The 13,745-nt window shown below is 39.5% G+C and overlaps 1 protein-coding gene across 1 annotated transcript in view; it reads right to left on the minus strand.

Annotated features, from left to right (window-relative positions):
• Positions 1 to 2,723: 2,723 nt before the first annotated feature.
• The window catches only part of tmtopsa (teleost multiple tissue opsin a), a 49,190-nt gene continuing 38,168 nt past the window's right edge, over positions 2,724 to 13,745 (minus strand). Inside the window, exon 4 of the mRNA XM_029726476.1 lies at positions 2,724 to 3,383. Within this exon, the coding sequence (XP_029582336.1) occupies positions 3,030 to 3,383 (354 nt within the window). The 3' untranslated portion in view covers positions 2,724 to 3,029. The remainder of the gene's footprint in view (positions 3,384 to 13,745) is intronic.

A 13,745-nucleotide genomic window follows, 5' to 3' on the forward strand; every position in this document is an offset into this window, starting at 1 on the left:
AAGTCTTTATTAAACCACAACCGTCAAAACAGTATGAAATTCCTCTCGCTTTGGTGTAACATTATTTACGTACCGTAATTTCCGGACTATTAAGCGCACCTGAATATAAGCCGCACCCACTGAATGTAAAAAAAAATATTATTTTGAACATAAATAAGCCGCACATGTCTATAAGCCGCAGGTGCCTACCGGTACATTGAAACAAATGAACTTTACACAGGCTTTAACGAAACACGGCTTGTAACAAAAATAAATAGGCTTTAACGAAACACGGCTTGTAACAAAAATAAATAGGCTTTAACGAAACACAGCTTGTAACAAAAAATAAAAAATTAGCAGTAAGCTTTAGTTGTCTTTTTGGACTGAGTCAATTCCTCACGCTGCTGTTTCCAACGTCTTATCATCGACTCATTAAGACCAAGCTCCCGTGCAGCAGCTCTATTTCCTTTTCCAACAGCCAGATCAATCGCCTTCAACTTGAAAGCTGCATCATATGCATTTCTCCGTGTCTTTGCCATGATGAGGGTGACAAAATGACTACCGTAATCAGAATGATGGGAAGTTTGAGAGCGCTCGATTTAATCTAAACAGTAAACAAAAAAGTTGTTTGACCTTAACCTGTTCCGCAATTTCATTGGTCTAATGAAAGCTTCATGCCGCCAAAAAACTGAGCACGTTTTTTTGGGGAAAAAAAATTGAAAGCGGGAAAAATCCATATATTAGCCGCGTCATTGTTTAAACCGCGAGGTTCAAAGCGTGGGAAAAAAGTTGCGGCTTATAGTCCGGAATTTACGGTACTGTAACTGGTCTGTCCATAGTTAACAGTCTCTGTGGTCAGTTAGTTAAAGACACATATATATATATACAGTGTTGAATGTATTTTTTTCCCAGTGAGATAACATTCCACTACAAATGGTTACACATATTCACCGTGGTCAATTCAAGCATTTAATAACTCCTACAACCATTCTATTGTTAATAAAAAATCATGTAACATCAACTTCTCTGATTTTAATATTAACCTCAACACAAAGCAAACAAACATATTTCAAACAATATGCAAATGTATGACTCCTGTCAGCTCATTGTAAATAACAATTTGTTCTTAACTGACTTGCCTAGTTAAATAAAGATTCAATTGAAAAAAAATATATATATATATGTTTACCGGGTGGTTTTTCAGATTTGAACAAGAATGTGCTCCAGTTAAAATGAAAATAATTCAGAAAGTGTGCTTTGTTCATACAGCACTCACTATACATGAAGTGGGCCATTGGGCTTCCTTACTGCTGCACCAATCCACATTTTAATTTCCACCAGAAGCACTGGGTATAACCTCAAAGGTTGGGGTCCAACACCTACAGTAAATGATGTAAGACTCAAGGCTAGTAATACAAACTCATATGATCACATGCACTTACGACTCCTCTACTTTCTCTTTGTACCATCATGTCATAACAAGATATGCACTTTGACATTCTTCAGACCCAATTGGGTATGATGTAAACGTGATTATTTTCATAGTTTGATGTGCCAAAGAACTTAACTGATATTCAAATTAGACCAATTAGTCAAAGTAAACAAACTCGCTAGCAGTAGAAGTAGCTAGCAGTAATTCATAGATTCTAACTGTATAATTTCCAGGTAATTACTCTCAGACCTTTTTATTGATAACTTCAAAGTCCTTTTTAAATAGAGGAGGCCTGCGCTGTTTGAAGCATTATACAATGTGACAGAAGTGTACTACAATCATTTCACGTCATTGCAGGCTTAACTGGGAAGTCCCTTGTTTTGACCAAATGTGGGTAACACAAACTGGCACAAAATTTTTTTACCAGGGATGCAGTGGTAGTGATAAAAAGGGTAATTTCTGATCACCAATCAAGATGATGGGTGGCGAATAACACCCATGTTAACGTTAGCAATTCTAATTTAGTGGGTTGATATCTAACCATGTCTACAGTAAGACACATTCTGTCTCGACACCTAGCTAATCGTAGGCCTAAATCATAAAAGCTGCAATCATATTTCACATGAAAAGCAACAAACTATTGTATCATAACGCTGTAAAGATGTTTAAAGGCCCAGTGCAATCGAAAACGTGATTTTTCCCACTATGAGGTTGGAATAATACTGTGAAATTGATGATAATGCCAAGTTTGGTGTAAGAGCTGTTTGAAAAGACAGCCTGAAATTTCAGACAGAGGGTTCTACATGGAAATCAAAAGGGTTCTACCTGGAACCAAAAAGGGTTCTGCTATGGGGACAACCAAAGAACCTTTTTGGAACCCTTTTTTCTAAGAGTACCCTGGACCTCCAGTCTCCACATTTTATCACCTGGTGATACGTTTTAAGTCGTTTTTTTGTACTTTTTTGCATATTTACATAAAATGAAGAAATATACATGCCAGACATGCTACCTATGTTTATGACAAACGATATACAACAAGTAACGTGTGACTAGCTACACTTGAATACGTTTTAAGTGTCGAGTGATGAAACCAATTAAAAATATTTAATAGAAAATGGAATTCAGCAATAGATCAATGCTCAAAATTCATTAACAGTTCAATTTCCTCGTTACCTTTTTTTCTGAGCGCTTTGTCATCTTCACACCTTTGAAATGTGTCTCCTGAAAATACTTGAAATACAATACTTGAGTTCCCTCAATCTGTGACTCCAATCTCCGCTCAATACAAAAATACACTCTTCATCTTTCTCTGTTTTTTGCACTATAAAGGTACTCTGACAGAGGGTGAAATCACATCGACATGTCATGGAACTAATATATTTTACAAAACATTAGAAATTTGCACAAAATAAATAGGGGTTCTTCGCACCATTCTCTCCCCACTCTCGGTCCATAGGCGTATTTGAGCTCGTCAACGGCGACAGAATGTATAAGCTTGTGCAGACCCAGACAGATTGATGTCCTTCCTCAAGATGCACTAGCAGCTCCTGCGGCTCCACTTCCAACGAGTCCGGAGGCATTCAGATTTTATAGCCTGCTGTCCATCATACTGGCAGCACTAAATCCACTTTGACGGCCCCTCTGGATCCTCCTCCCCTCCCTGTAATTGGTTCCTAGGGGTTGTAACCCCTGACGGCCCCAGGCCGCCGTTGTAGTGGGCCACTAGCGACACAATGGTGGGCCTGAACATGTCAGAGTAAGCAGGGGCGGCTGAGTCCAGGGTTTCATTCCCCAGCTGGGGGACGACGCTGGTGGGCTGCCCAAGGGAGGCAACCATGAAAGTTAAGTTGTGGTGGTTGGTTTTGCGGGCACTGCCTCGGACGGCTTTGGGCGGTGCCTTAGAGGAGTTCCTGAGGCTGGAACCCCTCTGAGGCTCTTGGCACCTCAGCAGCGCTCGGAAGCACCTGTGGAACTGGCATACCAGTGTACACACACACACACATGCCCACGTTCAAACACACACCCAACATGCAGACGGACAAACAGAAGGAAAGATGCAGAGACAGTAGATCATCTGTTGGCTGTATATTATCAGATTGATCCACTAAGGAATGGTCAGGCTAGAAAACACATCCAGTCATGGCCTTTCTTAAAATGGGGAAAACAAATTATGTGAGTATGTACCGTCGTTAGTCTTTATTCGTTGCAAACAGCAGTGTTAAGGTTTAAGGACCATTTACTAATGTACCTACTTCAAGTTGTTACCTAGCCCAACTCCACAAAGACTACTTAGAGATACTTGTGTACCTGCTTGAGGTTAATATATGCCATTTAGCATACAGTCATGCGTGCATACATTTTACGTATGGGTGGTCCCGGCAATCGAACCCACTACCCTGTGGTTACAAGCGCCAAGCCCAACAAACTGAGCAACAAAATCCCATCTCCGCAGGCACAATCACATAAACTCTCCAACTTCCTACTGACAAACAAGGGGTCCATACAAGTTGAGCCTTTCTCACCAGGGAAATTAATTCGCTCCATGACACATGACTCCCGCTCTCTTTCTCTTGAGAAGTGCAATGGTCGATAATTACGAGCAATTCGGAGCCGTCTGATTGGAGACCTCCTTTTCCTTTTCATGTGGAACAAAGCTGAGAGACTAATTATATGTGCATTTCCCAAATGGAATTAAATGCTGAATTAATTACATTCTCAATCAAGAATGGAACAATTTCAGCTTTTTCAATTGGATAAGTGTTTTCTAATGTGAGGTACTGGTAACCTTAAATGGAAAAAGCCTGCTGAGGTAAGAGGACAACAGAGACTTATTTTCTCAACCGTACCCTAACCACTACATCATAGTCCCGTCCCAGAGAGATGAGCAATGATTACAATAAGGGACTAGATGGAGTCAGGTCTATAATTATTGGCACCCTTGGTAAAGATTAGAAAAAAATATTGTATACAATAAATAATACAAATAATACAAATACAAATATTGTATTCTCAAAAAAATTGGAAATTTTGCTCAGAGAAAGAGATTTTGTTTAACAAGTAATCATTTTTTTTATTTTATTTTTTAAATAAGGGTAAAAATGATTGGCACCCCTGTTTGCAGCAGCCTCCCCTTGTGAGGGTAACAACACTTATGACATTGGAAAACATGTTGGGAGGGATCTTAGACCATTCCTCCATACAGAATCTATGTAGAATCTTTCCAGATCTTTGATATCCTTTGTCTGTTCTTATGAACTGCCCTCTTTAATTCAAACCACAGGTTTTCAATAGGGTTCAAGTCCGGAGACTGAGATGGCCATTGCAAAATGTTGATTTTGTAGTCAATTAACCATATCTTTGTGGATTTGAATGTGTGCTTGGGGTTATTGTCTTGCTGGAAAATCCACCTCCGGCCAAGTTTCAGCCTCCTGACAAAGACAACCAAGTTTTTGGGCAAAAATGTCCTGGTACTGGGTAAAGTTCATGCTGTTTTTTATTTATTTATTTTACCGTTATTTTACCAGGTAAGTTGACTGAGAACACATTCTCATTTACAGCAACGACCTGTTGACCTTAATAAGAGCCCCTGGACCAGTGGAAGCAATATAGACCCATAACATCAAAGATCTACCACCATGTTCTACCGTAGGTATAAGGTACTTTTCTGCATATGCTTCTGCCTATCAACAGAAATAGATTGGATTCTGCATGAACACGCCATCTATATTTAAAACCCACAAAGTGATCAGGAAACTACAGATGATCTATCTCACGTTTTACTCCAAAGTCAAAAACTCAAAGCTCAGATATTTAATTTATTGAAAGCAGACAGACTGAATTATTAAAAAAAACTCCAGATCCCGTTTTAAAAGCATAACAATTAGGCCATTGGTTTGTTTTTATTCCAGGCATGCACACATACAGATGGAGACAGAGACCCTTAGTAGAAAAAGCCTATGGCCCAGGTTGAACTTTCACAAACCTCCCGTCCTGTACCGCCATCTTAAGGGCACTGACGTCACCTCCCTTGAGAAAACGTAGTGTACTTAGTATACTCAGCATATTTCATGTATACTTATAGTCTACTACATTTCCTCAAAAGAAGTCAAAAAGTAGAGAGCCCTACGGCACTGTTGCCTCTTCAGACGGAATACACTAAAACAGAGACACACACACACACACACACACACACACACACACACACACACACACACACACACACACACACACACACACACACACACAGAAAATATAATCCAGACAAAACCAAGATACAGTAACACAGATCCACAGTATGTTGGCAAAAGTAGACAATCCCCATCTCATGATGTCATATTGGAGAGGCTAGAGACTGGCATGAGGTGGATAGAACCTCCATGATCTTGTTGTTGAGCATCCCCTGGTTTTTGTCAGCTGTCAAAACACAAACCCTACTGGGGAGAGGATAGGATAGATGAGTGAGAGGTGGAAAGCAGAGCAAGAGACAGCAAAAAGCCATATACTGTATGGGTGATATAGGAGGGAAACATCAAATAGCGGGTCTAAGACCAGGATGGAAAGAACTGAGATATGTAGGTGGAATGAGAGAAGTTGTGAGACAGTTTGTAATGAACTTTGTTCTGGTCTGGTTCAGTGCATTGAAGCTATAGATCTAGATGTCTCATTGGCACTGGATGAAAAACACCTGAGGGGTATGTAAGGAATAGGGGTGGAGGAGTTGGTTAGCTCCAAGGCTAGCTCCGCAAACACAGCAGTGTATATAAGGCCGGGAGTCAATCCGAACCTTCTAGTTGACAACGGAGATTCAAGGTAAATTGAAGGTAAACGCTGCAGATGTCGGCTCAATTGAAAACTACCTTTTAAAGCGGCAATCAGTAATTGAAACAATAACAAAGCGTACTCCCACTTTTTAATTTAACCAGGCAAGTCAGTTAAGAACAAATTCTTATTTTACAATGACAGACTACTGGGGAACAGTGGGTTAACTGCCTTGTTCAGGGGCAGAACGACATATTCAGCTCAGGGATTCGATCCAGCAACCTTTCAGTTACAGGCCCAACCCTTTAACCACTACCTACTGCCCCAAAATGACTGACCATCCATGATGTCAAAGTTATATTTGTAATGTTTTGAGGCTATACAGTGTTTCTTTATACTTACATTGTTTACAAACATTGGAGTAAAACAGCTTATATTATGGGTTTTGATGGCATACGACAGTTGAACTAAGCTCATGAGCCATTTATAAGTTACATCAATGGGTACATATACAGTACCAGTCAGAATTGTGGCCACACCTACTCATTCTTCATTATTACTATTTTCTACATTGTAGAATAATAGTGAAGACATCAAAACTATGAAATAATACAAATGGAATCATATAGTAACCAAAAAAAGTGTTAAACAAATCCAAATCTATATTTATATTTGATATTCTTCAAAGTAGTCACACTTTGCCTTGATGACAGCTTTGCACACTAATTTTAAAGGAAATACACGAAGTATACAAAACATTAAGAACACCTGCTCTTTCCATGACATAGACTGACCAGGTGAATCCAGGTGAAAGCTATGATCCCTTATTGATGTCACTTGCTAAACCCACTTCAATCAGTGTAGATTAAGGGGAGGAAACAGGTTAAAGAAGGATTTTTAAGCCTTGAGACAATTGAGACATGGATTGTGTATGTGTGCCATTCAGAGGGTGAATGGGCAAGACAAAATATTTAAGTGCCTTTGAACGGGGTATGGTAGTAAGTGCCAGGCACACCGGTTTGTATCAAGAACTGCAACGCTGCTGGGTTTTTCACACTCAACAGTTTCCCATGTGTATCAAGAATGGTCCACCACCCAAAGGACATGTAGAGTCCATGCCCAGACAAATTTGAGGCTGTTCTTATAGCAAAACGGTGATCCTAATGTTTGGTATAGCCAGTGTATATAGATGATTTTATTCACAATAACTGGTGTGAAACAACTGTTGAAAGGACTTGAGGAAGAAAGGGAATGGAAAAGGGAGTGGGGATACTACTCAGTTGTACAACTGAATGCCTTCAACTGAAATGTGTCTTCCGCATTTAACCTAAACCCCTCAAGAGTTGTAATGTGAATCTGGCTGACATGAACTGATCATAAAGCAGGGAGACGTAACCTATACAGCTGGACAACAGTTGTTCTCCTTCATTACTACTGATATGTGATTGAGGTAGAAATGTTACATGTTTGATTTGCCAGTAGAAATGTCAGATGTATAAACTTTAAAACGCTTCATTCTTTTACCCGCAGATTATTTTCACTTTGTTTGGCAGCACCTTTACTGGGCCTTTACAAACAAAATGCTCTAGTTCTGCAAAATAATTTGGATATTTGTTTCCTTACCTCATAAGCAACAGGAAATGTGAATTATTGTTTGGATTATAATTAATGGGTATTTTTGTAGGGTTGATAATTGTTTAGTCAGGACAATTGAAGTCTGACATTTTAAAGTGGAAATTACAAACTTTAGAAACCTCAAATATACTACAGTTTGCATTATCTGCTGTGCAGGACATTTCCTGCAAAAACAGGGTGATCAAATGAAGATCCTCCATCTATATGCTCGTTTTTATAGCAATTTTAACAATCCCCCATCTGCAACATCCATGGCCACCTTCACTGTAATAAGAGGGAGAGAAGTAGCTAATTGTACTCACCATATGCACAGTGCCATACTGTTGTCTTCGACGGTCTTCAGTGAGACAAACACATACCGCTACTTGTATCTGTACAGCATTTTTAGTCTTCAACTCGCCTCAACTCACAGTTTCCATTGTTACGGGCTGGGAGGAATTGAAGACTGAAAATGACATACAGGACATTCCGGTCTCCGATGGCTCAAAACTTCCTGTAAGGTCAGCCATTGGTGGGATGTATGATTTGAAAGAGGCACGATGAGGCATTGGAACATTCATACTGTCATTACATAGCATTATATCATTAATAGCGAGCTTGTGAGCAATAAACCTACATTTAAGACATAGAGGGCTTTCAACTCTGAACACCAGTGTTTTACTGTTGAGTAAAAGTTGCACTTGATACACACAACGCTGGACTCATAGGAAAAAGTTCATGGAGCTGTATGTACATAACTACTTCAATTACCTCATACCCCGGCACATCGACTCGGTACTGGTACTCCCTGTATTTACAGTAGCCATGTTATTACCTGGTACTCCCTGTATATAGCCATGTTATTACCTGGTACTCCCTGTATTTACAGTAGCCATGTTATTACCTGGTACTCCCTGTATATAGCCATGTTATTACCTGGTACTCCCTGTATTTACAGTAGCCATGTTATTACCTGGTACTCCCTGTATATAGCCATGTTATTACCTGGTACTCCCTGTATTTACAGTAGCCATGTTATTACCTGGTACTCCCTGTATATAGCCATGTTATTACCTGGTACTCCCTGTATTTACAGTAGCCATGTTATTACCTGGTACTCCCTGTATTTAAAGTAGCCATTTTCCTCGTATTCCTCAAAAATAAAACCTCCTAACAGAATAACTCAAGAAAAATACACTCTGCTTTATTTGTCCGTGAGTGGAATACATTTGATAACAAAACGGGGGGGGGGGGGGGGGGGTAGATACAGTATATCAGAATTTGTACTGATCAATTATTTGGGTGTTTGTGGATATTTTATTAATCACCTTTTTGATAGGTATGCAACAATGGGATCTCCCCTCGAGGAGTTTAACTATACTATACTATACTATACTATACAACAACTCCAGGAGTTTAGCTATACTATACTATACTATACTATACTATACTATACAACAACTCCAGAAGTTTAGCTATACTATACTATACTATACTATACTATACTATACTATACTATACAACAACTCCAGGAGTTTAGCTATACTATACTATACTATACTATACTATACTATACAACAACTCCAGAAGTTTAACTATACTATACTATACTATACTATACTATACTATACAACAACTCCGGGAGTTTAGCTATACTGAAACAACTCTCTGTATGACAGTTCACTTCCTTGCCCTGACCACTGTTCAAACCCCCTTTATTTGACTCACTGGTCCAAAGAGCATAATAACAAAAATAACACACACAATACAAGGGTTGGAACCGGTTCAGGGAACAGAACCAAAAACCAGAGAATAACCACATTTTCCATGGAACAGAACTATAACTGAGAACGATAGTGATCTACACTGTTTCCGGGAAGCATTCCTTTAAAAGCACGGGAATCAGTTAATGACGGTCTTTTATGTTCTGGGATTTTATTTCTTCAGTTCCACAAAAAAAAAAACCATAACAAAGCCTCTACACAAATCCCTGTGTCACTCATAAATGTATTCCAGTGTCTGCCTGCCTTTTCCAGTGTGTTAGCTAGCCAGCTTGTTAGCTAGCTCTGGTCGAGCTCTTGAAAACTCAAAGCGGCACTATGTGTAAAATAAAGTTATTTTATATTTATTTCACCTTTATTTAACCAGGTAGGCCAGTTGAGAACAGGTTCTCATTTACAACTGCGACCTGGCCAAGATAAAGCAAAGCAGTGTGACACAAACAACAACACAGAGTTACACATGGAATATACAAACGTACAGTCAATAACACAATAGAAAAAGTCTATATACAGTGTGTGCAAATGGCGTAAGGAGGTAAGGCAATAAATATGCCATAGTAGCAAAGTAATTACAATTTAGCAAATTAACACTGGAGTGATAGATGTGCAGATGATGATGTGCAAGTAGAAATACTGGAAATACAGGTGTGCAAAAGAGCAGAAAAAGTAAATAAAACAATATGGGGATGAGGTAGGTAGTTGGATGGGCTATTTACAGATGGGCTGTGTAATGTAATGGAACTGAGAGTCATGATCAGGGGCTAGCTCTGGTCCAACGATAGGTAGCTCTGGTCCAACGCTAGTTAAATCAAATCAAATCAAATTTATTTATATAGCCCTTCGTATATCAGCTGAAATCTCAAAGTGCTGTACAGAAACCCAGCCTAAAACCCCAAACAGCAAGCAATGCATGTGAAAGAAGCACGGTGGCTAAGCCAACTCTCTGAAGTTCAAAGACATTCAAAGTTCCTTCATAGAAGCCGCTCCTCCGTAGGTATAATTCTGTGGGCCTAATTCAGATAATGCACGTCTTAACAAAAAGATGCCCAGCGCTTCAAGCCCAGCGCTCTCCTTACCAGCAAAATGTCAGTCCTACGCCTCACCCTACACTACACTTGTCTGTCTAATGCATGTACATAGCTTGCACGCTCTATAGCAAGCTGCTCAATCCATTGGTGAAGTCATTTAATGTCAATCTAAATGTTTAAAAATATATATATTTGATTTCAGAGGTTTAAAAAGGAACAGAAAGGAACGATATGATTTGATATGAACTGTAACTTTTTGTTGGGGGTTCAAACCGGTTTAGGACTTTATTTTGCTGGTCGGAACAGTGGAATGGAACAAAACAAATAACGGTTCTGTTCACAACCATATGATTGGAAAATAATTTGGGTTCCAACCCTTTGCAATGTGGCAGTACTTTCGATTGAGTTACAGACATTTCCCGCCTCTTAGTTGGCACGGCCTTGATGTTTCTGGGAATAAATTAAATGTCCCTAACAACAACTGCATACAGAGCAATAGTCATCCACTCTGCCCACATGACAAGGGAACAACACTCGGATAACATCAGTCCGTTTAACTGATTGATAAGGGAACAACACTCGGATAATCCTGTCTCAATGGCAAAACAACAACTGATTACCTTTAATTATGTTAATTGTCTCCGATTGATTGTTGTTTTGCTTATGAGGAAATACAGAAACTGACTGTTACGCTCTGATGAAGGGTTGAACATCGTAGACAAAATGCATCCGCAGGGAATATACAATGAGGTCCAAAATTATTGACACCCTTGATAAATTAAATTTAAATACTGCGCTATATTTTATATAAAAAAAAGGAAGTTATATTATTTTATACTATTACAAATACTTAGAGAGATTTTGTTTAATGTAGTTTTCTCAAAAAGGTAAGGGTAACAATTATTGACACCCGTTTTCAATAGAAGCACTAGAGCAAAGCATTATATTATACAGCAGATGCTGCAGATCGAGCGAAATCCTTTGTCCGGGCGTGCGCACACACACACACACACACACACACACACACAGCTGCCTTTTTAAACCTGTCTGAAAAAAACTCTACTATATCTTTGTCTGTAAGAAATTATCTGAGCTGCATGCGATTGAACAAGTCACAGGAAGCATGCGCTCCTTTCGTTGCCTTCATTTGGACACCAAACCCACCACTAGTGTGGGTGGCCAAAGAAATGTAAACACAGAGTTTGCTAAACGGCATTGGCACTTGGATTGGAACTGGTGCTTTGGTCAGATGACATGAAAATATTGGTATGTTTTTGGGCACGCACACCAGTGGTGGGTTTGGCATCGAACTGAGAATGCATCAGCAGAAAAGAGTACCTACTGTAAAATATGGTGGTGGATCTTTCATATTACGGGGCTGTTCTGCGACCATGTCTCACAGCTGTTTACTGGTGAAGGTGTACTGAGGTGTACTAAAGGAATACTGAAGGTGTACTGAAGGTCTACTGAAGGTGTACTGAAGGTGTAATGACGGTCGACTGAAGGTGTACTGAAGGTGTACTGAAGGTCTACTGAAGGTGTACTGAAGGTGTACTGAAGGTGTACTGAAGGTGTACTGAAGGTCTACTGAAGGTGTACTGAAAGTCTACTGAAGGTCTACTGAAGGTCTACTGAAGATGTACTGAAGCTGTACTGAAAGTGTACTGAAGGTCTACTGAAGGTGTACTGAAGGTGTACTGAAGGTGTACTAATAACCCTATTTCTTTCACTTTGTATTCATGTGGATGATTACGAGCGTCTCAACTAGTTATGAAGATGATATAATGTTATGTTATGAAGATGTAGGTGACCCCATGGTGTAATGTTATGAAGATGTAGGTGACCCCATGGTGTTATGTTATGAAGATGTAGGTGACCCCATGGTGTATTGTTATGAAGATGTAGGTGACCCCATGGTTTAATGTTATGTTATGAAGATGTAGGTGACCCCATGGTGTAATGTTATGAAGATGTAGGTGACCCCATGGTGTTGTGTTATGTTATGAAGATGTATTTGACCCCATGGTGTAATGTTATGTTATTAAGATGTAGGTGACCCCATGGTGTTGTGTTATGTTATGAAGATGTATTTGACCCCATGGTGTAATGTTATGTTATGAAGATGTAGGTGGCCCCATGGTGTAATGTTATGTTATGAAGATGTAGGTGACCCCATGGTTTAATGTTATGTTATGAAGATGTAGGTGACCCCATGGTGTAATGTTATGTTATGAAGATGTAGGTGACCTCATGGTGTAATGTTATGAAGATGTAGGTGACCCCATGGTGTAATATTATGAAGATGTAGGTGGCCCCATGGTGTTATGTTATGAAGATGTAGGTGGCCCCATGGTGTAATGTTATGTTATGAAGATGTAGGTGACCCCATGGTGTAATGTTATGAAGATGTAGGTGGCTCCATGGTATAATGTTATGTTATGAAGATGTAGGTGACCCCATGGTGTAATGTTATGTTATGAAGATGTAGGTGACCCCATGGTGTAATGTTATGTTATGAAGATGTAGGTGACCCCATGGTGTAATGTTATGAAGATGTAGGTGACCCCATGGTATAATGTTATGAAGATGTAGGTGACCCCATGATATAATGTTATGTTATGAAGATGTAGGTGACCCCATGATATAATGTTATGTTATGAAGATGTAGGTGACCCCATGGTGTAATGTTATGAAGATGTAGGTGACCCCATGGTGTAATGTTATGAAGATGTAGGTGACCCCATGGTGTAATGTTATGAAGATGTAGGTGACCCCATGGTGTTATGTTATGAAGATGTAGGTGACCCCGTGGTGTAATGTTATGAAGATGTAGGTGACCCCATGGTGTTATGTTATGAAGATGTAGGTGACCCCATGGTGTAATGTTATGAAGATGTAGGTGACCCCATGGTATAATGTTATGAAGATGTAGGTGACCCCATGGTATAATGTTATGTTATGAAGATGTAGGTGACCCCATGGTGTAATGTTATGAAGATGTAGGTGACCCCATGGTGTAATGTTATGTTATGACAGTCATGTAGGTGAACCCATGGTGTTGTGTTACAATTATGTCAGGATGTAAACCACAGTATTGCTAGAGGTTGCAAAAGGATGTAACCTTTCCCCTAATTCGCAGGTTTTCCAAAAATT

This window comes from Salmo trutta, chromosome 31 (assembly GCF_901001165.1).
Source record: "Salmo trutta chromosome 31, fSalTru1.1, whole genome shotgun sequence".
In the NCBI taxonomy this organism is placed as follows: domain Eukaryota; kingdom Metazoa; phylum Chordata; class Actinopteri; order Salmoniformes; family Salmonidae; genus Salmo; species Salmo trutta.